We start from the raw sequence: 27,256 nt of genomic DNA on the forward strand, positions 1-27,256 counted from the left end.
GTCAGGTTGTTTATCTGGAGCCTGTACTGAAACAGTTTGTCCCTAAAGGACAGTGTGTGCACCCACAGGCCCTTCTGCAGCTAAGTACAGGTGAGCAAATAGCATCCCACCCCTGTTCTCTATAGCAGGGCACTTCCTCCTGGGTTGGAATATCTGCACTGTTTGATTGGTGGGTTTATAGCATCTTTTTTCCTGGTTGCCTTTCCAAGATGTTGGTGCTATCTGTACTGAAGAAACTTTGCTTCCCCACCCCTCCCTTTCCTATCATCTACTCTGCAGGTGTCTGAACCCAGACCAGGGGGCCAGAGCCAAGCCATTTACTTGCTCACAGTTCTTTGGTCAATCGATTAATCAATCAGTCAATAACGATGCTGCCCATTTATTCACAGGTGAAGCAAATCATGGAGGAGGCTGTCACCAGGAAGTTTGTGCATGAAGACAGCAGCCACATCCTTACTCTGTGTGGTGAGTGAGTGACTGGGGGCTACTGGGAGAGGGGTTTAAAAACTGAGGACACTATCTTGGGGCCAGGGAAAGATGAGTCCTCAGGTTTAGTAGTTCTCAAATCTGGCTGCAAGTCAGAATCAACTCAGAAGCTTATGGAATCTCCTTGGGTCCCATCCCAGACCTACTGAATCAGGATCTCCAGGGCCCAAGAATTGACTATATATGTCTAGTTCCCAAGGACAGTAGCGCTCAAATTTTAGCATGCATCAGAGTCACCTGTAGGACTTGTTAAAACCCAGATTCCTGGGTCCCAACCCTGGAGTTTCTGATTCTAGTCTGTCTGGGGCTGTCCCACGAATTTGCATTTCTAACAAGTTCACAGATGACGCTGATACTGCTGGTCCAGAGACCACACTTTAAGGGCCATTGTCCTAGGTAGTTGGGTTTGGGAACCACTGCTCTGGTTTATCTTTACATTAACTTTGGGGAAGGGTTTGTGCTTTTGGATGCTTTCTGTGCCACATCTATTTTCTAATTAATCGCACCTGCGTTGCTCCAACATCCCAACTATCCAAGCACTCGACTGCATGCAGAACAACATGAGTGTAAAGGAGGGATAGCCAAGCCTTCCCACCTTAGAAAGGAGAAAGTCTGTAATGAACCAACGCTTCTGCCTCAGCGTGAACACTTTTGCTTTTGTAGGAGCAAGCCTGTCCCTACACACAACTGAATCTTCTTGGATTTCCAGGAATTTGACCTTCCGTTTGCCATCTTTTTTTTTTCTTTTTTTTTTTTAATTTATTTTTGGCTGTGCCAGGTCTTAGTTGCGGCATGCAGGATCTTTCGTTGCAGCGCGCGGGCTTCTCTCTAGTTGTGGCGTGCGGGTTTTCTCTTCTCTAGGTGTGGTGCGCAGGCTCCAGGGCGCGTGGGCTCTGTAGTTGGTGGCACGCAGGCTCTAGTTGAGGCGCGTGAGCTCAGTAGTTGTGGCGCACGGGCTTAGTTGCTCCGCGGCATTCGGGATCTTAGTTCCCTGACCAGGGATCGAACCCACGTCCCCGGCTTTGGAAGGCGGATTCTTTACCACTGGACCACCAGAGAAGTCCCCCATTTGCCACCTTTATGTTGTTTTCCTTGGCCTCTGAGATTGGTGTTCATTGAAGGGAGGTTGTGCATTTCTGAGGTGAAGGAATGAAAGGAGGAGATACGGGAAGGGACACTTTTGACAGTAGCATGGTGAGGCCAATAGAGCTGCCCCTCCCATCAGTCCAGCAGCAAACACTGAAGGTCCCCCAGATTCCAGATACTGTTCTCCAGGTAGGGAAACAGCAGTGGCAAGATGGACAGCGTCTCTGCCCCGGAGGATTATATTCTGTGGGCAGAGAGACAGAAAACAAATGTACACATGAATATATCCTGCAATAACAGGTGTGGCAACAGCTACGAAAAAATAAATAAAGCAGAGAAATGTGGGAGGGCGAGTGGGGAGAGGCAACCTGTGAGCAGAGCCCGAGTGACAGACTGAGGGTTCAGACAAATCCTGGTGCTCTGCTTACTTCTCAAGTTGTTTTGGACAAGTTTCTTAACTTCTGTCACCCACAGTTTGCTCCTCTAAAAACAGGGTGGTGATTCCCAACTCAAGGAGTTTTTGTGGGTATTGAGATGATACATGTGAAGGTTCCTAGCATTGTAAGAGATGAGAAGAATGTCTGTGTTTCCTCCTCTTTTGGATGTTAAGCCTGAAACTAGGTTTGCAGGATTTGAGGTCCTACTATCTCCCTTTCGGGTAAGTTTCCCTGGTTCTTTGAGATGATATAACGATTCTCAGGTTTGCAGGAACAATCTGATCCTACCTTTTCTCGCAGAAGCCCTGCTGGGGAAAAAGTATGCTAGTCTTGCAATAGGTGACTTTGACGAGTATTAGAACCCTACTCCCTTCCACCTGTGCTATGTTCCCCTGACGTCAGCCACTGTCTGTCATTGTCACCAGAAGGGCTCTACTGGTGGCCCAATTAGTCATGGCATGGTGCTAGGCTTTGTCCAGAGCACACACAGCAAACACAGAAAACAGAATAAAATAGCACAAACAGCTTGTGCATGGGCGCCACATGTGGGCGGCCGTAGGTAAATGGGGGAAGAGAGGCAGGGGAAAAAGCTGTTGGCGTCCCACCATCAGGTCCATTAGGGTGAGAAGAAACCGTCAGCTCTCGTCTGATGAGTCCAGGGGTCCCCAGGAAGCAGCAGGGCTTTCATTTTTGCCTCTTGCCTTGAAGCCCATGGCTCTTTCCAGCAGGCAGGGATATCACCTTCAAAAGGAAAGATTCTTCTACTTTCAGCCAATTTCAGTCACGGAACTAGAACAAGGGACTATGAAATAGACCCAGGTCTCCAGGGTTCTAAGATCAGCCCCAAAGCAAGAGGAGCCCTGTTCTGCTGGATTTCAGGAGGTGCCTTAGGTCAAAGTGCAAACTTAAATGCCCACAGGGTCGAACGAGAGAAGTCCGGGTGTGGGACAGCAGGCAGTGGCGGGGACTGGGGTAAACTGGGTAGCACTTGCCATGTTTGAAGGGGGCAGCCGCCACTCAGCTTCTGAAGGAATGCTGGCCCTGGCTTGCTATGGCCTTTGTTTTATTTTAAGAGAAGCCAGAAGTCTGGGTTTTTACATGAAATGTCCCAAGTTTTAAATGCTGATAACTAATTCCCATTAAAAAAAAAAAATTGTGTGGGCTAAACAAAAGGCATCTGCAAGCCTCTGCCAGTTTGCTGCCTCTGCCTTGGGCTTAGTGCACAGTCACGGAAGGGAATGCTAGCAGGAGGGGCTCCCGATAATGTAAAGCTAAGTCAAGCCGGGGCATCTGAGACCCACGGGAAAAGGAATCTTTATACTTTGTTGAACATGGTGTTCAGTGGTGAGGGGGATCTCAGTTTGGGCTCCAAATAAGGTTGGTTTAAAGCAGTGATTATCGAGGCTTCCCTGACAGACCAGTGGTTAGGGCTCTGCACTTCCACTGCACGGGGCACAGGTTTGATCTCTGGTACGGTAACTAAGATCCCGCATGCCACCCAGTGTGGCCAAAAAAAAAAAAAAAAGCAGTGATTATCAACCTTTTTTCCTGCCTGCATCACAGAGTGGAATCATAATCAGGGATTCCTAGGGGGAGGCAGAGAGAATAGACATGTAATGATGGAAAACTCCACTCTTCTGGCTTTTTGGAGATTCTGAAATGCCAGGCTCCTTCACCCCTTGGAAAAATGTTCAGAAGTGCATTTTTAGTCTGAAGTGGGTCCAGTCTTACCCTGGGTCTTGCAGTTGTCCCAGCCGCATCCAGAATTCAGCTTCGTTCTTGGGGAAGTGGGAGTGCAGAGAAAGTGCTGAGAGAAAGGGAGCAGAGTGAAGGCCGTGGAGACTGAATTAACTGTGCAGTGAGTGACCCCTTTCACTAGAGCTTTGTGGAGGGCTGGGGTCCTGGGCCCCTCTGCCCTGCCTTGGCCCCTCTGTTCATCGCAGAGGATGGCTAGGGGGTGACTGAAGAGGTCAGGGCCTGAGCAAGATGAGCTTCCCTGAGCTTCCTTAGAATACAGACATTTTTGAACCGGAAACAGAACCTTCCTGGAGAGCCTTAGAAATGGAACTGAAGAATCTCTCGGTCAAGACCTGGCCCTGGGCAAACCCAGGAAAGTTGCTGTTCCTCAAGGGGAGGAGTGAGACTCCCAGGATTGACGAGAAACATGCGTTTGTTGTGTTTGCTGTGCTTGTTCCTAAACCTGTCTGTCTAGAAGCCAGACAGGCCCCAGCAGGTAGGAACCTTGTGAGGAGGCCTTGCTGGCAAACCCAGCTGGCAGGGAGGGGTTCTATGTGTGCTGTTCTCCTACCACAGAGCAAGGCTGCATTGCTGCTCTGAGGCACCCCCTGCCAGCCCAGCCCCCAGGAGCTGTGTGACTGTACCCGTGCACTGGAGAATAGGCCCAAACCCCACTGTTGGGAGAAGCTTCTTGGATATCTCGTCTTCATCTTAAAAAGTCATGTCACATTTGCATTTTGCTCCATAATATGGCCTCTGAAACTTTGTGCTGCTGAATGAAATTAATGCTTCCTGTTTTTCTGTGGCTTCCTGAACCCCACCGGGCGTAGGCTGATATCTCCTGCCACCCCAACCCCCAGAGGGCAAGGTGCTCTTAACTTTTGCTTGTGGGCAACTCAAGGTCAGGGTTAAACAGCAGATTGTCCTGAGTTTCACCTTTGAACTCTGCATTTGTAATAGCAATATGACTGCTCATAGAGTGCCCAGTTACTCTTCCCATCAAGGGGTCTGGGGTAGTTTAGGCCTTAACCGCGGAGCACTGTGCCTCCCCGCCCCTCTGGCTCAGAGGGCAGCATCTGCCTCCACAGTGTCTCTGTTTGCTCCATTCCAGTTGGGCGCTGAGGTTGGATTTTAACCACTGGTGGGTAGAAGGGCTTTAGGAGGCCCACAGAGAGGTTCCTGGCCTGGCAGAGCAGGTTCTTAGACTTGTAAACATCTCCTTTTTCCGGCTGCAGGCACCGGGGGCGGGACCCAGACCAGCCCTGACCCTCAGTCCTTAGGTTCCCTGCCCTCCCCGCGCTGATCGGTCCACCTGAGGGTTGCTTCAGGCTGAGGATGAGCTGTAATGGGAGACGGGGGTGGAGTCTGTGTAGCTGGGAACACCACCAGGGCTTTATTAACCCGCTCCCTGTTGCTAAGCAGCTTTCATGAGCCCGGAAGCTCAGCCGCAGCAAGCTCCTCCGGGGAATGGCAAGGAGATGCTAATGAGCTGGGAGAGAAGCAGATGTGACGGGAGGGTGCGTCCCACCTGGGATACTGGAGCTGGAGGTATTTCAGCACGTCCTGAGATTCAGGCACCAGGCAGTTTTTACTCTGTCTCTCTTCAGTGAAAGGGATTCCTTCTCTCTTCTCCCCGCCCACACTGAACAAACAGCTCATTCTCAGCATATCTGGCTTCCACTTTCCATGTGGTAATGATCCAGTAGGAAGAAAGGCCCTCTGGGAGACTGGCTCCCCTCGCCCTGTCTTGGGGCATGGCTGAGGGCACATGGTGATGGTCTGTAGCTGAGACTTTGGAGTCCGGCATACCTGACCTGGGTTCACAGACTGACCATGTCACCAAGTGTGTGACCATGGCCACTTACTCAGCACTCTGAACCTATGGAATAAGGTTGATGTGAGGATTAAAAGAGTGATGCGGGTAAAGCACACAGCATGGAGCCAGGTATGCAGTAGGTGCTCAGTAAACGTTGTTGTCATCACCACCACCAGTGACATTCTACTTTGTTCTTGAAAGTGATCTTTTAACCTTCCGCATAAAGCCTCCTAGAACCTTCTCCAGGATTCCATTTAGGCATCCATGTTTCTGGGAGTTTCGAGCATCTGGACAATCAGAAAAATTTGAACTCTGGGAACCCAATCAAGGAATTTGAAAATATTAAGAAATTATTATTGATTTTGTAGGTGCAGTACAGGTATTAGGTACACGTTTTTAAAAGAGTCATCTTTTAGAGATACACACTAAAAAATTTATGGACAAAAATATATGATATGTAAAATTTGCTTCAAAATAATCTAGGGATAAGGGGGAAAGTGGTTAGAGGTGGTATAACTAAAGCAAGATTGGTCCTTCCTTGATCATTGCTTATGTTGTGTGATGAGTACTCGGGGGTTCATTATATCATCCTCTTTACTTTTGTAGATGATTGGAATTTTCCATAATGAAATGGTTTTTTTAAAAAGGAGGAAGAGGAGGAGGAGAGGATGGGTGGTGGAAGAGATAGAGATAGCAAGTATATGCAGCTTTTTTTTATAGGATGTATTTTTATTTCAAAAACTATGTATTGAATGCGTCCTTAAACCTTAAACAGGATTCTGGACACGTAAGCCTGCAGAACAGACAAATAAGTATGGAAATCTGCCCCACCTTCTGGATGTTGGAACTGGATGTTGGATACTGGAGGGTGGGGTCTGAAGTCACGTAAATATAGAATTTTTTTTTTTTTTTTAAGGCCGTGCCACGCAGCATGCGGGATCTTATTGCCCCACTAGGGGTCGAACCCATGCCCCCTGCAGTGGAAGCGTGGAGTCTTAACCACTGGACCGCCAGGGAAGTCCTAGAATACTTTATAGGAGTAGATCAGCATTAAATGCTAGTCACTGAATTTTCATAATTTAATTTGTCTTGTAGACTGTTGTGTTTAATCCAACACATAGAGATAGTCCCACCCCTGAGCTGGCCCAACCTCTGTCCCCAAGTCCATGTACAGACATCTGTTAGTGGTGGAGGCTTCACAGCCTAGAAGCTGTGCCCAGGGGCAGTGGGGAGAACAGGGAAGGGGAGCAGATGTTGCTGAAGGGTCCTCCCTGATCCTGGACCCCCAGTTGGAGTCAGGAAGGACCTGCTGTTGCTGAGGCTGCTGCCTCCCCTTCCCATCCTTGGTCTTTTAAACCAACGACAGGGCCCGGGTGGGGGACCTGTGTAGTTCTAGAGAGCGAACACCAAAGAGACGGACGCAAACCCAGCCCTTCACTGGCCCACACCAGACGAGTCATCACCTGGCTGCCAGACAGTAGGATGGTCAGTCATGTGGTGGCAAGTCATGGTGAAATCCAAAAAGAGGAGGAAGAGTAGAAACCCAGGACACTGGGCTCCCACCATGAGGGAGCTTCTACAGGGAAGGCCAAAGTCCTGAGTCCTCAGTGCTGACCATAACCGCTGAGGCGAGCTATGAAGGCTGGTTTTGTAAGAAAAACGAGCGTTTGCAGCTCTCCTGTCCCAACAGAAAAGCTCTATGTGATCCCTCTCCCCATAAGTCACTGCCCATGGGAAATCCTTGACTTTGATGGAGCCACAGCCATGCCTGTCTAGAGGGGGGTGGGGAGAGCTCTGGTGACCACAGCACATGTCCTCCCTCCCCTCCCTGTCCTGCCTTCTCGGGCTGCCAAGGGGGCCCTCTATGGAGACAGGCCTGAGGAAGGGCACGAAGAGTCTTTCCCTTGAGATCAAGACCTAGCCCTTCTTCAGGGAGGCAGCTCCAGATGACCTGTCACAACAGTTATCACAACATCTAGCTGCGTGGCACATACACAACTTTCTTGAGAAATTTTATGTGCAGGGAAGCAGCTAAATGGTTTAACACCTAAATGGGGATGTAGGGCCAAGGGAGGTGGTGGTGTGTTTTTTTTAATTGGAGAAATTAAGGAATAGTTATGTACAAATTGAAAGTAATAGGGAAAAATTAAAGATACAGGAAAGAGAAGGGACGTTTGCTGGAGTGACGTCCTTGAGAGGTGAAAGGGGCTGAAATCCAGTGCACAGGTGGGAGGGGTGGCCTTAGAGGGGAGCACAGCCAGAGCATCTGTAGCTACCAGAGGGAGGGCAGGGGACGGGCACAGCGCAGGAACGAAAGGCAGTAATGCTCACCCATCGCCTTCCATGTTCTGGGTGCTACAAAGAACCTTGTGCACCGCTGCACATGCTGTTGCCTTCAGTCACTCAGCACCCATCGAGGTGGGACCTGTTCCTTTCCCTCCCTGCAGTTGAAGCTCAGAGAGACTTAGTGGTCTGCACAAAGTCAAAAAGCTAGTAAAGAAAGGAACCAGGGTTTGAACCCACATCTGTCTGACTCTAAAGCCTGTGTTGCCCAGGGATGGGTCCCCCTGTGAGGCCTACCCAGGAGTGGAGTCTGGAGGTGTGGGGCATTGAGGAGGAGTTGGAGGCATAGCTTGGGTCACCAAACAGTGGACTCATGATGTCCAGAGATACTCTTGGAGACAGCAGGTCCCTTGTCGAGCTGGGCGAGGCTGGCACTGGCCTGGTCCCCTGGCAAGCCAGTGTGAGCACGGCACATGCAGACTCTGCCCTGCATCCCCAGCAGGGCAAGGAAGATGGGTATGTGTGGTATGAACTTCATTTCTCTCACTTGCTTGGTTCCAGAATATCGGGGCAGTGCTTTCTCCTCCCAGTGAAAGTCTGGGTGGGAGAGTTGCTTTCTTGTTTTAGGGCTTTGAACAAGGCTGAGGGCCACCCCCCTCAAAGCTGAAGCAAACCGCCAGCATCACCAGTGCAGGCGGAAGGAAAAATGTACCCTTGTTACCATAGAAATGCTTGTTCCGCGTGGAGGCAGCCGTCATAAATCCCTGGTGGAAATAGCTGGCCGGGGAAGTGGTGGGGGGAGAGACGTAGGATGCCTGGCCTCGCCTCTTTGCTCCCCTCACTTCATCCGCTACAAGTGAAACGTTGACTCCCTCCATGGGCAGTTGAGGAAGTCCCTACTTAAAAAAAGGCCGCCCATCCTACCCATTCCTTTATCTCCAGGGAGGCTGCTCCTCTCCTGGAAATCTTGGTTTCACCATCCAAGGCTTTTAAAAATTCTGCTCTGAGTAATGTCCCCCAAAACTCCAGGACCAAAGCAAGCCACCTGTGGCTAGCTGCTCCACCCAGCGCTTTCCTCACCTGGAAACAACTCACCTGTTGCACAGATGGCAGCTGGCAGAGGTGGGGAGCAGGGGACACTGGACATACGTGCTCCTCCCATTATCAACCCCTTCTGGCTCAGAGCCTTGGGCCCAGCCTTCATGTCAGGCTGTGCTAACTCTGGATGCTGTGTCCCTCTACCTCAGCCAACTGACCTAGTTCTCTGAAAGCCATTCAGTGGGTCCCCCTCTTACCAGGCTGGGCCTGTCCAGGTCCCTTGGCTGCTGAACACAGTTTAAATGTGGATATGCGTGTGAGAGCCGGGGGTTGTTTCTGAGGACCCCTGGGCTGACTGAGGACCCTTCTCAACCACTGCTGCGTTTCCTGGCAGCCTTGGCTTTAGTCCATTCTCGTGGGCTCCTGAGACACCTAAGCTTGTCCCAGCCCACTGAATTGTTTCTCAAGCCCCTACGCAGCTCAGATCACCAGTGGCTACCCTAAGCAGAGCCCAGATCCTCCTGCGGGAGGGGGAACCAAGCTAATCTGCAGACCCTGTTTGCTGAGGGAGCTGGTGATGGGGTGGGTGCCCATGGACAGACCCAGCCTTTCTGAGTTTCATGACTTTCAATTCACCTCCAGGTTGGAGAGAATCTCTAGCATCCTTTCATGATGGAATTATTGTTATTATTTTGAATCGGTAACCTGGCTCAAATATCAAAACTATACAAAAGGTACACAGTGAAAAGTCTCACTCCTTTCCCTTCCCCCATTCACCCACTTCCCCTCCACCTACCAGTTTCCACACCAGTAATACTACCACTCTTCCTTCTTATGCATCCTTCCAGAGTTTTTTGCCCTGATTTTTTTTTTTAATTCTATTCTTTGTTTACCCCACCCTTTTTGTAATCAAAAGGTATCATGCAGTCAAACTGCTCTGCATCTTGCTTTTGGAGACCTTTCCGCTATTAGTTCCTGGAGATCATTCTCATTCTTTTTCAGAGTGGCATAATATTATACTGTATGAATGTGCCATATTTACTTAATCTGTCCTCTATTGATGGACAAGGGGATAGTTTCCAGTCTTCTGCTGTTATAACTAAGTAAGCTTGATTCTATCTGTAAGCTAGATTCTCACAAGAGGGGTTACTAGGTAAGAGGTTATTTGCAATGTTAATAGATAGTGCCACATTGCCACCATAGGGGGTCTTACCAATCAGCCCACCCTCCAGCAAGGTCTGAGAACATTTAGTAACTTTCCAAGTCCCTTCCCTCTCTATCTACCGATGTCTCCTCTGTTCTAAATTGGACTCCTTGGAATGGTTAAATCAGTAGGTAAGGAGTTTGTGGGAGGGGCCCTATAGGATTCCATTAGCACTCGTGGTCTCCAATCCATGCAGCATTTGTTGAGCCCCGTATCTTAATAGACTTTAGGGGCATGTCAGACACTGGTGAGGGAGTGTCCCAGGGCTTGTCTGGGCTGTAGTTCACTGCTTTTCCTTGGGAAGATGGTGCCAGACCTTGTCAGGGTGGGATGTCCACAGCAAGGTGCTAAAGTTAAAATTATTTCCACTCCTGCCCACTCCGAGTTGCAGTTCCCTGAGCCTTGCTGTCACTTGGATAGGATGACACAGTAGAAAGGGTACCCTGGGCTCATCCGGTACCATAGCTCCAAAGGCCACTGGAAGACCAAGGTGGGGAGTGAGAGGATCATGCTTGTTGAGTCATGTCTGTTTCTCTGTTTTAATTCATTCACCCAAACCTTCCCATACCAACCAATGACCAAAAAGAGTGTGGATTTTTATCAATTAGTACGTGTTTTTCTTATGTGAAGTGATCCAAATGACGTCAGGGCTGTCTCTCCCCTCTTCTGGGGCAACCAGAGTGGCTGCGGGTGGTGCTGGGAACCCTGAGACAGGGGCTCCTGAAACCTTCACGTCATGGCTGGGGGACCAGGGCCCAGACAGCTCAGTTAGAAGGGGGAAGACTTCAGCTGACTTGGTGCTTTGGCTGTGATGGGCGTTTCCTCCAGGGGCCTCTGTGTGACCTTCTCCTTGGAGAAGGGTGCTTGATGGTCTGTGAGAGGGCCTCCTGGGGAGCACAGACAGCTGGAGAGTTGGGCATTATTGCTGATAGCTCTACAACTGCAGTTCTGAGTGTGGTGTTCTCTGTATGTGGGGAGAGGCCAGGGGGATCTTTGTACTTGCATGTCTGTAAGTGCCGATCAGTGGAAGTGTCTGTGGTTCCGCACAACCCAAAAGTCTTAGAGCAGGGTTTTAAAACTTTCTGGGGTCAGATACCCCTTTTAGAAACTAAAAGCCAAGGATCCTTTATCCAGAATAAAAACACTCACCTAAGCATGCAGAAGCAGACCAGTGATTCTGTGTGCAGTTTTAGGGGGTCTCGAAGGTCCAGAAGCCTATCAACAAACCCTCTTAGGAGAGTAATTCTCAATTATATATTATCAGTGTTATTATTATTTTGCCTACACACTGCACACAGTAACGTGCTCCTTCCCTGTGGGGGACAGCCCTGTGGGAATGGGGAAGGACTAGTATAGTTTGAACAACTACTGGCCGAGGAGCCCATGGAACCAGCTTAGGAATACCTGGCATAGAGGGTCGTTTACTTTGCTTGGAACATAGAGAGTTGAGAGAGATTTTTCCCTCTGCGGACATTGCCTGGCACCTTGCCCGGGTTTCACAGAAGGAACTTAGGGGCCATGGGGTGAGTGGGGGCACTGGGTGTGTTGTTTGGGCTTCTCTCAATATTCCCTACTTGCAGTAATTGCTGAGGAATGCCTCCGCCCACCCCAGAGAACCCCGAGGCCTGTGCTCACAGTCTGCCTGGCAGGCTGGGTGAGGCCAAGCTGCTGCCTGCACCCCCAGGCTCCCCAGCCTGGCTACGCGGGCAGTCGCCTGGGGAAGGTGGGAAAGCTAATGACATTATCCCGGCAATTAGTCACGTCACCAAGGCACATGATTCTCTGCAGGACTGGTGCCACCTGCTGCTGCTCTGGCCTTGTTCAGTGCTGCTTTTCTCCCACTCTGATCGGGGAGTGCCTGCCACCCCAGGAAAGAGTCACCACCTTCTTCCAGCTGTGGACTTGTAGCTGCAGCAGCCCCAGGACCAAGAGACTAGGACAAAAAGGTCACTCACCTACGTACCCCAGGGCCACGCAGGACCTCCAGGGACCAAGGGGACAGCCATGGAGGGGAATATGTGGACACTTAAGCAAAGATTCCCCCACATGTCCCATACACACATGATACCTGTGGATACATCTGTCTGCGTACTCATGTGCTCATCGATATATGAACATGCCATGAAGGAAAGGCTGCAACTTGTGAAATAAAGTCCTCCAAGGCCTGAGCTCCCAGGAGAGGGAGGGGGTCCTGTCTTGTCTCCCCTTCCCTGGGATGCTCTCAATGAACTGGCCAGCTTCCACATTGGCCCCAGGGACTCTCTCTAACTTCTTGACCTCAGTACAAGAGAGAGCCAAACAAAACTCTTTGATAGGACATCAGTGACTGTCTGTCAGTAACAATGAAGGCAGAAAACAGGCGAGAGCCTCTGTTTTCAGTGATTATTTCCTAAGTCCAGGTTTCACATTCTTTTTTTTTTTTGGCTGCACTGTGTGGCATGTGGGATCTTAGTTCCCCGACCAACGATCAAACCCACGCCCCCTGCAGTGGAAGCACAGAATCTTAACCACTGGACCACCAGGGAAGTCCCCAGGTTTCATATTCTAACAACACTAGTCACAGTAAGCTTGATGGGGCCTCAGTTCCCCTGTTCCTAAGAGAATGACACCTCCACCCACCTCTGGGGCAGCCTGTGATCCTCTCTCTAGTGTGTCCTCGCCTCTCTCTGCCAGTGAGAGGACTTGCAAAAACCCAGCCCTTACAGGTTAGCCATAGAACAGGATCTCGACAAAAAGAGGTTAGGAGTCAGGAACCGACTTGCATCAAGGGCCTCCGGCATGAGGGGTTTGCGTACTTCATCTCGTGTAACATTTCACACCAGTCCTAAGAAGTCTCCCCCATTTCACAGATGATAAAACTGAGGCTCAGAGCGTTAAGTCACTTACCCATGTTTTCCAGAAGTAGCGAGTGGCACCACGCTTCAGACCCTGTTCTGACTCCCCACCTCCAGCACAATCCCTGTAAAAAGAGTATCTGTGAAGTGAGGGGAGACCTCCTCCCACCTGTGGGCCCCCACCCCCCCAACACACCTGGAGGAGGTGAAAGGGGCTGGGCCAGTGTTTGGGGCCCTGTGTCTACTCCCAGCTCTGCCACTATGTGACTTCGAATCAGCTCTCTTCCCCTTTCTGGGCCTTTCCTTCCTCGGCTGTAAAACAATCAGCTTGTCCTCAATAATGACCAAGCCCCTCCTTCCCCCACACCTACACACTAATTTTTTTAGAATCTGTATGTGCCCAGGGCAGCTCCCCCCCCCCCCAACCAAGCCCTTCTTTCCTTCCTATGGGGCCTGTCTGCTGAGAGCAGAATCCAGACGGAGAGAGTAGGCCTAGCCCCTAAAAACATGAATGAATGAAGGGAAGCCCTCCCTGCACGGGAAGTAGAAATCCCTCACTGTCGGCTGCAGGGCTCATCAATAATTCAGGGCTGCTGTCAGGTCCGATCTCTGCAGTGGCTTCATCAATATTTCAGCTCCTTCTCCAGAGCCTCGTTCCTTAGCAACCACATCATCTCTGCTCTACAGGAGGGCTGCCAGGCTGTGCGCTCCCTACATCCCCTGTCCTGTAGGTGCTGTCCGTGCTTGCCCTCGTGGGTAGGGGGTGGAGCCACCCATGCCAACTGGCACTGGCAGCTTTGTCCTCAGAGCCTCAGGGCGATGCTGCATACAGGAGGCATGTACATACCAGATGAGAGGGAGGGACAGGGACGGTGTGGCACAGCAAAGCCCCCGCAGGTCCACCCTGGGCAGGAGCGGGGAGGGGCCCGCGGGAGCATTTTGGAGAGAGGTCAGGGTATGTCTCTGTGGCCTGTATTAAGCCCGAACCTCACCCTCTAGTCTTAGCAGAGCCAGGGCCTGCCCTCGCCTCTCTGCTCTCCATAGGTATGGGGGAGGGGAGTGCTTCTCCCTCTTCCGCTCTTGCCCAGGCTCAGCTGCTGCTTCCCTTTGTGGCCCAGGTGCGGTGGAGGCTTGCCTCCTGCATCAGCTGAGGCGCCGTGCCGCCGGCTTCCTGCGCAGTGACAAGATGGCAGCCCTGTTCACCAAGGTGGGGAAGACGTGCCCTGTGGCTGGGGAGGTTTGCCACAAGGTGCAGGAGCTGCAGCAGCAAGTAGAGGGCAGGTAAGCCCTGAACCAGCCCCTCCCATGCCTCCCTTCTGCTCTTTCCATTTGCTGTTTCTTGTAGGGCCTCACCCCTTGGATGACGGGCCAGCCTAAGGGTGGGGGGGTGGCCCTTTCAGGCACAAGGTCCTGCCCACCACCTCCAACCCCCCGTCCCAGTCAGTCCTCTGGGTGCTTGTCTTGCGGCTCCAAACTCCGCTCCCAGTGCCGCCAGTCAGATGAGGCTCACCCCCAAGCCCTCACACTCCTGAAGCCCACCCCCTCTTTGCAGGAAACCCTTGGCGGGCAACCAGGAGACCCTGCAGAGACAGGGCTCTGCCAGCGGGAAGGCCCCAGCCCTCAGCCTGCAGGCCTTGAAACACATATGGGTACGCACGGCGCTCATCGAGAAAGTGCTGGACAGGGTCGTGCAGTACCTGGTGGAGAACTGCAGGTGACTGCCCCTCCCTGAGCCCACCCCTCCCTGTGCTTGACTGCCCACCACGGTCTATAGGCATGTGCCATCCCCCCGTAGCATCCCGAAAGCAGAGACCACACCAGGCACCCCACAAAGCTCAGTCCTGGTGGACTCATTTCTTCTCGGTAACTGACATGAATTTGATCCTTGTGGGGATGTATCTCCTTGGTGAGCTTGACGGCCCTGGAATGAGTCCTGGAGCCCCAGTGGTCACCCTGTCTGTCTCTCCCCTGGCAGCAAGTATTATGAGAAGGAGGCGTTACTGGCAGACCCTGTGTTTGGCCCCATCTTGGCCTCTCTTCTAGGTAAGCCTAGTAGCAGACAGGCCTGCGCTGGGCCAGTGGGGGCTCCAGGGCAAGTGCTGAGGGGGCACCCCCGAGCTGGCTGTCCCTGTCTCCACAGTGGGACCCTGTGCCTTGGAGTACACCAAGCTCAAGACAGCCGATCACTACTGGACCGACCCCTCGGCTGATGAGCTGGTCCAGAGGCACCGTATCCGGGGTCCCCCAAATCGCCAGGACTCCCCTGCGAAGCGCCCAGCCCTAGGAGTAGGTGTCACTCTTCCGCCCTGTGCTCACCCAGGATACGCCCCTGGGCCTTTGGGGAGGAGCAGCTGGGCTGTGTGCTCCTGGCAGATGTAGGCTGGGCCTTGGAGATGCCCAGGGTAGTGGCCACCCCAGGAGAGCCTTTTCCCCACACTGGCGCTCACATAAATGCTAGGAGCACAGAGCTGGTCCGTGGCTGAGAGCAAACTGGGGACAGGAAGGACCCTTGGGGTCAGCTAGAGAGGGTCCGCATGGAGGCCTAGGGCTGACCCCCACGGCTGACTTCCTGGGGCTGGGGGCTGAGCCGTGACTTTGTGCGCAGATCCGGAAGCGGCACTCAAGTGGCAGCGCGTCGGAGGACAGGCTAGCCGCCTGTGCCCGTGAGTACGTGGAGTCCCTGCACCAGAACTCGAGGACACGGCTGCTCTACGGCAAAAACAACGTGCTGGTACAGCCGGTAGGAGAGCCTAACGCCCGGCCCTCCTCTCCCTCTTCCAAAGGCACCAAGACCTCCAGCCACATTCATCCCTTTTCCCAGGGGCTTGACTAGAGAGAAGGGGGAGAAGGGCCCCACCCCCTACTTCACTGTTTCATAGCCTCATGCCCAGCCTTGAGCTGGCAGGAGCCAGGAATGGCATCTGCTCTGGCCAGCTGAGAACCAGGCCGTCCGGGAGTAGGAATGTCAGCCAGCAGGCAGGGTGAACGCCCAGCTTGGGTATGGCTGGCCCGGACACGCCTGGCATCCAGGAGGCTGACAGGACAGAGCCAGCGGCCCCAGGCCAGCCAGGGAAAGGAGGCACCCGCATCTGCGTGTGGCATGTGATGCCCCCTACTTCCTCCCGGCCCCCAGTCCAGGATCCTGTGATTGGCCTGGCCTGGCCTCCCTGCACGCACCTGGAGCTCCTTTTCCGTAGGCCATCCCCAGGAGCCTCTCAGGCCCTCATCTTCTCTGTCTTCTGGTGTGTCTGCTCCCTGTAGAAGGAGGACATGGAGGCTGTCCCTGGCTACCTCTCCCTGCACCAGTCTGCAGAGAGCCTAACTCTGAAGTGGACCCCCAACCAGCTCATGAATGGGACTCTGGGGGATTCCGAGCTGGAAAAGAGGTGGGGGCTTTGGGACTTCCTCCAAGGAGCCAGGAAAGGGAGTCGGGGCTTGCTCCTGGGCGGGGGATGGAGAGACCCAGCCTGCTCCAGGGGGCAGGCCTCACTCCTTACCCGATGCCAAGAATTGCAGGGAGAGGCTGCCTGGACAGGTTCCCGAGCTCTCTAGGACTGAGCCGGGCCTGGGCACGGAGAGGTTTGCCTGAGCCAAGCTCTAGGCAGCTGAGACTGCCAGGCTCTGTGCCATGAGGACAGCGTGGGGCCCAGAGGGACAAGGTGGCTGACCGAGGTCACATTCTCGGCTACGGTCAGGGTACTAATAGTAGTACCCTGAATACTACTATTCAGGGTAGTCTCACGGGTGTCGGGGCCGGGAGATGAAGAAGGCGGGATGGCAGGTCTTGGGACACAGCGACACCAAACTGGTTCCTTTCCAGCGTTTACTGGGACTACGCCCTTGTTGTGCCCTTCAGTCAGATTGTCTGCATCCACTGCCACCAGCAAAGTGAGCCTCCCCTGTCCTGGGCACAGGGGTGAGGGGAGAGAGCCTGCGCCGTGCACGGACCTCCTGTCCCCCTCCTTCCGTCCCCACGCTCCCACCCCACTGTCCTCCTACCCAGCCTCACTGGCCCACATTCACCCCCCAGAGAACGGCGGCACGCTCGTACTGGTGAGCCAGGATGGCATCCAGAGGCCACCACTGCACTTCCCGCAGGGGGGTCACCTGCTGTCCTTCCTGTCCTGCCTGGAGAACGGGCTTCTGCCTCGAGGACAGCTGGAGCCCCCACTCTGGACCCAGCAGGGGAAGGTAACCTCGGGGCTTGGGAGGCTCTAGGTGAGCCTAGATGTGTGGGGTGGGTTCTCCGCCCACCAGCTGGCCTCCCGTCCTTTCCCCACACGGAGCTCTTAGGAGCAGCCTAGCTGGGTGGGGGGCGGGGGGGCCGTGGATTGGACCCCGCCCTGGGCAGGCTGACCACCTGCCCCTCTCCCCGCAGGGGAAGGTGTTCCCCAGGCTACGGAAGCGCAGCAGCATGCGGTCCGTGGATGTGGAGGACGTGGGCTCGGGACGGGCCACCGACTACGTGTTCCGGATCATTTACCCTGGCCACAGGCACGAGCACAGTAAGTGTCCCAAACGTCATTCGTGGAGGAAGAGAGAGGTGGGGGAGTAGTGTCACCCAGGGGGCCGCAGGCAGGGTCCACTGCCCAGGCCTGGTTAACCCAGGCAGGTCTTTACTCAGCTTCTCACTGGACCTTCCCCCCCGGCAAATCATCCCTCGGAGAAGTGGCCTCTTGTCTACCTAGCTGTCTTCTCCCCAGCTCGTGACCCCAGGCTCTTGGCTCAGCCGATCCAGGTGTCGCTGTACAATATTCTCTTGGTCATCCTTTCATGCCCTGCCCCAGGGAAAAAGTGTGGTGAGACTACACATAGAAGGTGGAGAACTCTTGGTTTCTTTTCAGCCTGCCACCTGACCCCCCAACAAGGCAGCCAGGGTGCAGGGTCAACGCATCTTTATAGATGGTGTAAATTGTTCACTGACTCTGCTAGAGCCAGAACCCTCCCCCAACCAGCTACTGATGAGGGGAGCATTAGCAGGAGTAGGGGGGCGTCTGGGGTGAGATTTGGAGCTGCAGGGGCAATCTGTGGCGCCAGGAGTTGAAAGGTGGCTTGGCCCTCGTGGGTCCTGCCCCACCTGGACATAACCCCTCTGGGCCCCAGGGGGCTTGTCCATAAGCATCTACCAACACACGAGCTCCCTTTCTGGTCAGAGCACTGCTGCTGCCCATAGGTTTCTCCAGGCCAGAATGGCTGATCTCGGGGATAAGTTCAGGGAATTTGCCAGCCCAGAGCATTTGTTGCCAGCCAGACCACCTTCTCCCAAAATGTGCTAACTCGTGCCAATAAGTTGTCGACAAGTTGTCTCCGTATTAGTGGACAGATTGCCCAGACTGCAAACACACAGCCACAGCGCGAGTGGAGGAGACCTAGGGCCCCCTTCCCTCCCAGGTGTGCCTGATGAAGAGAAGGAGACTCAGCTTTGGCCAAAACATGTTTGCAGACCTGGCATTTAATCTCAGGCTCTTGCTTGGCTCAGATTTTGCAGCTTTCACTTGCTCTCTTCAAGCCTTGGTACTTCCCAGTTCCGGTCACTTCAAGGAGCTGAAGCCCAGCAGGGTGACTCAGGCTCCTGGAGAGCAGCTCTGGGAAGCCCTTAGAAGGTTGGGTTTATAGTCTGAAGCGGGGGATTTGGGGTAACCCTCAGATGTGGTTCAGCTTGACCATGACACGAGCCCAAGAATGATTGGGATCCATCTGCTAACAGTCATGCCCAGCCTCAGCCAGGGCTGGGGAGTCCCTGTCTTTCACTACCCTGGCGCCCCCATCGGTTCTCTCTCTTCTGTTCTTCCTAGAGAGGGCATCCTCCAAGAGTGGAGCTCTGTAGCTGCCGCCGTGTCCTCACCTTCTTCCATACTTTCCCCAGTAACTCATCAAAAGACTCTCAGGTCCCCCCTTCCCCTCTTCCATGCCCTGCAGGCTCAAGGTGACCCAGACTCCATTCTGCTCTCCCTAAGGAGGGAGTGCGGACCCTCCTGCCCCGGGACTAGGGTCCTCATGCCTCTGCATCTCTGCTATTCTTTTTGAGCAGTCACTATTAACTACCACCACCTAGCGGCCAGCCGCGCGGCCTCGGTGGACGATGATGAGGAAGAGGAGGATAAACTACACGCGATGCTCTCAATGATCTGCTCGCGGAACCTCACAGCTCCCAACCCGATGAAAGGTTTTTATCCCTCCCCCTCTCCCTGAGCCACCCCATCCTCCCGCCCCACCCCCCTGGGCCCACCTGCCACCCACCGCAGGGGCTCAAATGGCAGTGTTGGCATTATGGGACTTGCACCCAGGATGCAGATGAGGGAGGGTGGAAGGAGGTGCTGGCAGGAGGGGACAGTACAAAATGCAGTTGACTCTGGGCTCCGCATTGAACGTGAGGAGAGGGCTTTGCACCCGAGAGGGAAGAGACTGACTGGTGGGAAGGTCTGATTATCTGGTTCCCTGTTGGAAATGAATGGCTCTCTGAGAGCCCTGTTCCCACTCTGGAGGGGTCACGCTGGCAAACCCAGGACAATGTCTCTTTCTTTCTCTCCTGCTGGCTGGGAAGACGGGCCCTGTGCCTCTGACTCCTGACTTAACGGAAACAGGACAGAAGTACCAGGCCCCTCTTCAGCAGGGGTAGGGGCTGGACAGCTCATGGGGACAGGAGTCACCTGTGGTGAGGTGAGGGGTCAGGGTCACCATGGAAAGAGACCCAGGGCTCAGTTTACCCAGCTGACACTTTAGCATGAAATCTAGAAATATCTGTGCCAAGGGTATAAGACAGGTGTGTTCCTGCCCTCATGGACCTGACTCCAGGATTACCAAGGCCCCCTCACTGGAAATGACAGGACAGTGCCCACAGCTCCTCTGTCCACCAGTCATCTTAGCGCAGAGCTAGACTTGTAGAGAGGGACTGGTCAGGGGACCAGTGAGGGCCAGGCCCAGGTGCTCAGGGAAGATTGCTTCTGAAGGGCTGAGGCCACCTGTCTTGGAGTTTAGGGGAAGCTCCCCATCCCCACCATTCCCATGACACAGGTTAATTTCTTTTTTTTCATTAAAAATATTTATTGTCCATATAGGAGCTAGTGGGAAAAGCTTCATCTCTCTTTTCTATACTCTAAGAATGACCAATTAAATATATAATCCCCAACCTTTTAGGAGACGAGGGTAGCGTTTATACAACAAGTAGGAGAAGAAAGTTAAGACACCATTGTCCAGAATGAAGTGTCAACCCATCTCTATTTCATCAGACCTTAATGCAAACATGGAACCCTTTGATCCAATTGCCCTACCAAAGCACCTTGGTGCAGGGGGCGTGACTGCTATCCATAGCCACATCCAACTGCAGACGTTATAGCCAACGCTCGGACGTCAATAGATTTCTATTAAATACACACACACACACACACACACACACACACACACACACACATACACAACACCCCTAATTTCAGCTTCTTTTAAATATTGGAACATTGAATTTGTGAGGCAGATTATTACAGTAATGTCTTCCAATTTGTTTATGCCTCCCTGAATCCATTTGAATAATTCCCTACCATTCTTCTAACTAATTAAGTTTTATTTTTAATTTTTTAAACTATTTTTTAAATTGAAGTATAGTTAATTTACAATTTTTTTTTTTGAGGCCACTTGGCTTGTGGGATTTTAGTTCCCCAACCAGGGATTGAACCCAGGCCCTTGGCAGTGAGAGGGAGGATCCTAACCACTGCACCACCAGGGAGTTCCCTGATTTACGATGTTGTGTTAGTTTCAGGTACACAGCAAAGTGACTCAGTTATATATATGTGTATATATATATAAATATACATATTCTTTTTCAGATTCTTTCCCATTATAGATTATTACAAGATACTGCGTATAGTCCCCTGTGCTATACAGGAGGTCCTTGTTGTTTATTTTATATATAGTAATATATATATGTTAATCCCAAACTCCTAACTTATCTCTCCCCTCCGCCCTGGCCACAGATTAATTCCTTCTCCCCTTTCCCTGCCCCTACAGGGGGCGTCTAGGAATATGTGACACTCTCCTTATGCTTCGACAAAATTCTACCAAAGAACCCAGTTCCTTAGCTCAGCCGCCAAGCCTGTAATGGGCAACCAAGTCCACAGCCTAGAACACACCTAGCACACCCTCAACACAACTGCCAGCCGCCCCCTTACCCATCACATTCCTGTCCTGCCTGCCCTCCCTCCCAGCCCTTCCAGTGGGACCTGCAGGCCAGCTGGTGGGAACTCGGGGGAGCCTCCTCACTTGTCATGTTTTTTGCCTGCCACCTGGTTCCTTGCAAACCTGGGCTTGAGGCTGATGCTTATTTCCAGGTTAGCTGACTTGGAGCCATGTGGGGAAGCTAAGTCAGGAGAGCCAGGGAGCCCCTTCTCACCCCACAAATTATAGTCAGGCTGGAGGCTGTAGGGGGCAGGAGTCCCAGTAGAGCCCCTAATTAGTGGACCTGGAGACAGGAAGCCATCCCTGGCTGCTCTTAGAGCTGAGGCCTCCAGGGTCAGAGAATCTTACAGGGTCCAGAGGCCTCGGGGCTTGCTTGGGCATCCTCTTGGGGAACTCAGGGGTCAGACGGACCCAGTGTGTAGGCCCTGGGACCCCAACACTTGAGAAAGGGGAAGAGGTGTGGAAGCAGAATCAGCAGGTGGCTGGGGAGATGGTATGGGAGCCCCCATCTCCACTCCAGTCCATAATGACAACACTGTTGAGTCCGTCCTGCTAGCCGTTGCTTTCCAGGCCTGCAACATGCTTGACTTGTGCATGTGAATCAAGTGGCGGGTGTCCAGACTCTCCTTCCCCCCTCCCCTCCTTTTCCCGCTGCCTCCCCACAGAGCAGAGATGCTGTTCACTCTAATTCTGCTCCAGGCCAGGCACCTTTCACTCGGAGTCTTAGGGGCTGTGGGGTTCAATCACCCTAATTGTTTTGCTTCAAACTTTCCTCACGCTCAGAGGAGAGAGTCAGAGTCAAAGCTGGCCCAGCAGACCCCCGTCCAGCCTGCTGCCCCTCGCCCAGTCACGCCAGAGCTCCAGCTGTCTGCACTGGGTTAATTCAGAGATGCAGTGTTCAATGCTGGCTGGTTCAGCTCCTTCCTGGAGAATTAAGGTGAAGAGCATTGACCCAGGAGACTTGCCTTGGTTGGGCCCTGCTTTCTGGGCATGAACTCGTTTCCCTGTGTGCCCACCCTCTGCACCTGGCAACCCCCTGCCTGCCCGCCTGCTGCCTGCTGCCTACCTGGCTGGGCCTGCTCCTGCCACACACACCGCCCGCCCCCCGCCCCCGGCTCCTCCCACCACTGGCCTCTCTCCTGCCTGCTGCAGGGGCCTGAGCTGGGCTCCTGCCCCATCCCACCTGCATTTGCCCCTCCTTCTTCTTCCCAGAGTATCAGGCATGGCTTGCAACCCCTCACTCCCAGAGCCGCAGCCCCTCCACACCAAATGTGTTCCTTAATTTGCCTCCTGGTGGAGCTGAAGGGCCAGATATTTATAAAAATCCCAGCCGTGGGTCTGGGAAGAGAGCCCTGGGGCCAAGACAGGGCAGCCCCTGAGGGGACTGGAGGGGGTCAGCTCAGCCCTCCCCACCAAGGCACACCCAGAGCTGGAGTCTGGCTCCCACAAAACCCAGGCCTAGGTCTGCTCCAGACTCATAGCAGGCCAGGGCCCAGGCCATAATTCGCAGAAAAGAACTACTGCTTGAAAGAAGTCTATCACACACACAGCTCTCTCTCTCTCTTTTCTTGTCTTCTTCATTCTTCTCTTTCTCTCCCTCCTTCCTGGCGTCATCTCCTGGCCCTTTCACTTTCTGCCCTCACTTTGCTTCATCTTTGTGGCTCACTGGATATGCCAGAGTCCCCCACGAGCAGTGCCTGCCCCACGTGGGCCTTCGAAGCTCTCAAGGGTCTTGAGTTCTGATTCAGACTAGCTGGGCCGGCTGAGGAGGCTTGGTCTGCTGTGGTGTAAAATTGTCCAAGGAGCTGTCTTCTGAGGCTGCACCAGGCACATTCTTCTGGATGGTGGAACTGCGTGCCCAGCTGCCACCCTCATCCCCACAGTGGCCTGGCAGCCCTGGAAACTTTGCCCTTCCTGCCAGTTCACCTGTGTGTTTGCAGGAGGCCACCATGCAGTGCAGTCAGGCTAGGCAAGGATGGAGAACTCACCCACTGCTGCGAACTTGGGGGCACCTGGCCTGGGCAGGGAGCACTGCTCCTCCTTAGCCACTGGCTGCCAGGTCTAGAACCCTCAGGGGGATGAGGTCTGTGGACCAGGACTGGTGGCTCAGGGGTCCTTCAGGGGCTTTGATCAGTGGACGCTCCTGGCATGGGAAGGTTCAAAGTTTGCAATGTTCCAGGCACCTTTCTGCACATCCCAGAGTTTGCCCAAGAGGACCAGGCTGAATCCTGGAAGGCCAAGCCAGCTGGCAGCATTTCGGAGAGCTCAGGCTTTTCTTGTTCCTTCTTTTTTTCTCCTCCCTCTAGAAAAACAAGTGTCTGTTCCATTGCTTATAGCAAGATGGAGAGAATAGACACAATCATCCATGACTCAGTGCAAGTATCTTACCGCATTCAGAAAGACTAGGTGGAGGCTGGGAAGTATCAGGCGCCCTCTCTCTCCACCACTTCCAACTCTGGGCTCTGGACCCTGGGCCAGGCAGGCACCACCCCTGTGGTTTTCCACCAAAGGGTGACTTCATGCTGCAGCTCTGGGCACAGAGGTGGGCATGCTGCAGGGTCCTTGGGGGAGGAGACCTGCCGGGCCCTGACCATGGCCCCCTTCCTGCCCACAGATGCTGGCGACATGATCGAGATGCAGGGCTTTGGACCCAGCCTGCCAGCCTGGCACCTGGAGCCCCTGTGCAGCCAGGGCTCCTCCTGCCTCTCCTACTCCACCAGCAGCTCCCCATACGTACCCCCCAGCCACTGCAGCTGTGTCCCCGACCGGTGAGTGGGTGTGTCCATCCGTGTGTATGTGTCAGTCTGTCCTTTGGGGCTGTGTCACTTGCCTGAAGGGTGATCTCTAGTTGGACACACCTGGGTTCGAATTTCATTTCTGCTCCCCATGTGACTTTGTCAAGTTGCTGAGTCTCTCTGAGCTTCTCCATTTCTGAGCCTCAGTTTCCTCATCTGTAAGATGGGGATAATAACCCCTTCTCCCTAAGGTACTTGTGAGGACTGAATGAGGTATATACCCACGTGAGTGCCCAGAGCTGTGCCTGGCACAGAGCAAGTGCTCAGTACCTGGAGCTCCCCTTTCCAAGGTGGACCTGGATCCTGCCGTCAGGCTGCCGTCTGAGGACACTCAGCAGGTATCTGGGCATCTGCCACGTGCCAGGAACAGTGTGTGAATGGCACTTGTGTGAGGGTCATGTGCCCACACTTGATGCTTGCTGATGGCTTTTTCACCAGTAACTTCATTTTTCTACCTGTTGCACCTGTTGACCCTCAGATGGCCCTCTCCATTTTCACATGAGGAAACCAAGATCCACTAACATGAAGTTAGTTGCCCAAGATCCCCTGGGTGGTTGGGGGCCAGGCTGGGCCCCCAGCAGCTCTACCCAAGGTAGCTGGCAGGGCGAGGGAGCCCTTGACATGCTTCTGGGTTGTAGATCCTGCTCCCTGCACCACCTGCCCTCTGAGCCAGAAGGTCCTTCCTTCTCACTCTTCCCTCCAGAGGAACAGCCCTGAGTCAGGTTGATTCCACAGGTTGCCCCTCAGGCTGCTGTGTGAGAGCATGAAGAGGCAGATCGTGTCCCGGGCCTTCTATGGCTGTGAGTGTGGGGTGAGGTGGGGCCGCAGGGGGTGGGAGCAGGGGCAGGGGGAGGCACCGGGACAGAGGGTCACGGCCTCCCGGCTCCCCCCCTCCCCCCTCCCCCCTCCCCCCCCCCGCAGGGCTGGCATACTGCCGCCACCTGTCCACGGTGCGGACCCACCTGTCAGCGCTGGTGCATCACAACATCATCCCACCCGCCCGGCCACCGGGGGCCTCGGGGGGCCTCACCAAGGACGTGTGGAGCAAGTATCAAAAGGACGAAAAGGTGCACGCTCTGGGGTGCCAGGGACCGAGGCTGGCTCGAGGGGCTGGGGTACAGCAGGGAGAGCAGACCAGCCTGCTCTGTGAGTGGCCTTCACAGACCACATGGGCGTTCAGGTAAAAGGTGGTCCAGGGTCAGAGGTGAGAGGCCAGGACTGATGGCCTTGGAGTGCCTGGGTTAAGGTAGAGTCTCACAACTAGGCCTGTGGGTTTCCACAGGAAGGGGACTGGACAGGAAGTCCGTTCTGCTTCTGCATTACTCCACAACCTTGAGGAAATCTCCTCGTCTCTCTGGGCTCCTTTTCTGCCCTGGAAGGAAGCAGGGTTGAAGCAGATCTGCATCCAGCTCTAGTCTGGGGGCAGGGAGGATGTGACGGTCCCAAAGCCGGGTGTGCCTGGGTTTCAGCAGAGTGACCAAACGAATCACTGTCCCCAGCCCCAGCTCTCAGGGCATGGGGTCGCCGAGCTGGGCTGCAGAGACTGCAGGGGCTGCATAGTCTTTCCTCCCTGGGTCCCTCAGAACTACAAGGAGCTGGAGCTGCTGCGGCAAGTTTACTATGGCGGCGTGGAGCATGAGATCCGCAAGGACGTCTGGCCATTTCTGCTTGGCCACTACAAGTTCGGCATGAACAGGAAGGAGATGGAGCAGGTGAGGGGAGCCTGTTCCCCATGGGGATAGGGAGATGGGGACCTAGGCCATGGGAACCAGGGAGGGGGGGCCTCAGAAACCTCAGCCTCTTCCCAGCCAGAAACAGGGCAGAGGAAGATGTTAGCAGGGTGGCCCTACTGTCTTCACCCCGAGGCCCGACCCTAGTCTCCAGCTGCCCCAGGAGGACAGCTGCAGAGGAGGGCGTGGTGCACCCCTCCCGCCATGGTCACGCTGTGGTCTGAGTACAGGTGGACACAGTGGTGGCAGCGAGGTACCAGCGGGTGTTGGCGGAGTGGAAGGCCTGCGAGGTGGTGGTGAGGCAGCGGGAGCGGGAGGCTCACCCAGCTACGCTCACCAAGTTCTCCTCAGGCAGCAGCATCGACAGCCACGTGCAGCACCTCATCCACCGAGACTCCACCATCAGCAATGACGTGAGCCCAACGGGACCTGGGGGCCGGGGGCGGGGCCACCAGCGCTCTAGGCCTGACCTCTAGTGTTCGCTGGCAGTGGAGCCCTGGAGAACGGCTTAGTGTGTCTGTGTCTCATTTTCTTCCACTGAGAAATGGGATGACAGTCCCCTGCTGCCCACTTCTCTGGGTGTTGCAGGAATAAAATGACACGGCGTGCTGTGTTCTGTTCTAGCGCACTAGCAGAGGAGGATAAATTCATGGGGAATTAGGGAGGCTCTCCCTCTTTGTAGAGAGACCTGAAGGCTAGGACTGGGCCTCCCTAGGTTCTAGTCCTAGGTCCACTAGTGACAAGATGAGTGACTTCTCTTCCCATCTCTGGGCCTCAGTGCCCCCTCTCAGCTCTACTGTCCTCTGATTGCAGAAGCTTCCGCAAGAGCTGTTGGCCAGAGACCAGGGGAGCACTTAACAGCAGTCCCACCTTATAGAGTTGACTATGCAAAACCAGTTCACAGCCTGTGTGGTTCTTCTGGCCTCACCCCTGACTTTTAGGTGAACATCAAGTCCCAAACTATGGCTGCTGGGCCCAACCAGAACTAATAAGTTTCAGTTTTCAGGACATTGTTTCCTTATGTTTTTTCTTTAAAATAGCCTCTTTAGATAGTGTATATTCTTGTTACTTAACTCCTTACTAATACTAACAGAGAATTCAAGTTGGAGCAAGACTTAAAGAAATGTAACTACCAAGGCACACTCTCCTTTCCATGGGCTTTGTTCTTAATCCCCTATTTGTGAACACACACTCTTTCTGCTTTGGGTTTTGTAAAATCCTGAGTCTGTACCAGTGCCCCAGCTGCTTAGCTTATGGACTCAAGTAGCCTTTCTCACTGGCACTATTCTGAGGCTCTGAATTGCCTCAGAATCATGGCCGTACCTGACACTAACCCAACAGTGCTTCATGCTTCTTGCCCAAAGTGAAAAGTCTTTTTAAGCATTCCCTTCCCTACATAATCCAAACAGAAAAACAAAACGAAACAAAACTGTATGTATATGTCTCTTCTTTTCCCTGTGACTTATCTGTGGGAGTGTGGACTGTTTCAATCAGTAGAATATGTTTCTTTTCACTTCTTACCTCTCCTCAGTTTGTCTGCAGCTAATATAACCGATTAGGTACTTGCTAGAGAGGTTTCCTGCCTTGTACAGAACATTCAGTACTGAAAATAAGGAAGAACTTATTTTTCCTAACACCTCC

At 53.6% G+C, this 27,256-nt stretch overlaps 1 protein-coding gene and 1 long non-coding RNA gene across 8 annotated transcripts in view; one reads left to right on the top strand and one right to left on the bottom strand.

The window, feature by feature from the left end:
* SGSM2 (small G protein signaling modulator 2) overlaps nt 1-27,256 on the top strand; it is a 37,256-nt gene that overhangs the window by 5,054 nt on the left and 4,946 nt on the right. For 2 of the 7 annotated variants that reach the window (XM_082443423.1, XM_082443422.1), the window contains 16 exons: nt 390-465; nt 14,040-14,202; nt 14,474-14,635; nt 14,897-14,964; nt 15,062-15,207; nt 15,527-15,661; nt 16,183-16,307; nt 16,742-16,809; nt 16,952-17,112; nt 17,300-17,426; nt 18,953-19,087; nt 23,705-23,858; nt 24,621-24,685; nt 24,807-24,952; nt 25,469-25,597; nt 25,846-26,028. In XM_082443423.1, the coding sequence (XP_082299549.1) occupies nt 390-465; nt 14,040-14,202; nt 14,474-14,635; nt 14,897-14,964; nt 15,062-15,207; nt 15,527-15,661; nt 16,183-16,307; nt 16,742-16,809; nt 16,952-17,112; nt 17,300-17,426; nt 18,953-19,087; nt 23,705-23,858; nt 24,621-24,685; nt 24,807-24,952; nt 25,469-25,597; nt 25,846-26,028 (2,043 nt within the window). Of the gene's footprint in view, nt 1-389; nt 466-1,813; nt 5,295-5,334; nt 5,692-11,785; nt 12,034-14,039; nt 14,203-14,473; nt 14,636-14,896; nt 14,965-15,061; nt 15,208-15,526; nt 15,662-16,182; nt 16,308-16,741; nt 16,810-16,951; nt 17,113-17,299; nt 17,427-18,952; nt 19,088-23,704; nt 23,859-24,620; nt 24,686-24,806; nt 24,953-25,468; nt 25,598-25,845; nt 26,029-27,256 lie in introns of those variants that run through there. The other 5 variants (XM_082443424.1, XM_082443426.1, XM_082443421.1 and 2 more) reach the window with 5 other exon arrangements.
* LOC309651175 lies at nt 1,702-14,026 on the bottom strand. The gene is made up of 4 exons (XR_014257961.1): nt 13,480-14,026; nt 12,974-13,046; nt 3,741-3,816; nt 1,702-1,816 (listed from the first exon to the last, which is right to left on the bottom strand). It is a non-coding gene; the product is annotated as an uncharacterized lncRNA (long non-coding RNA).

This window comes from Balaenoptera physalus (genome assembly GCF_965194825.1).
Source record: "Balaenoptera physalus genome assembly, chromosome: 20".
In the NCBI taxonomy this organism is placed as follows: Eukaryota; Metazoa; Chordata; class Mammalia; order Artiodactyla; family Balaenopteridae; genus Balaenoptera; species Balaenoptera physalus.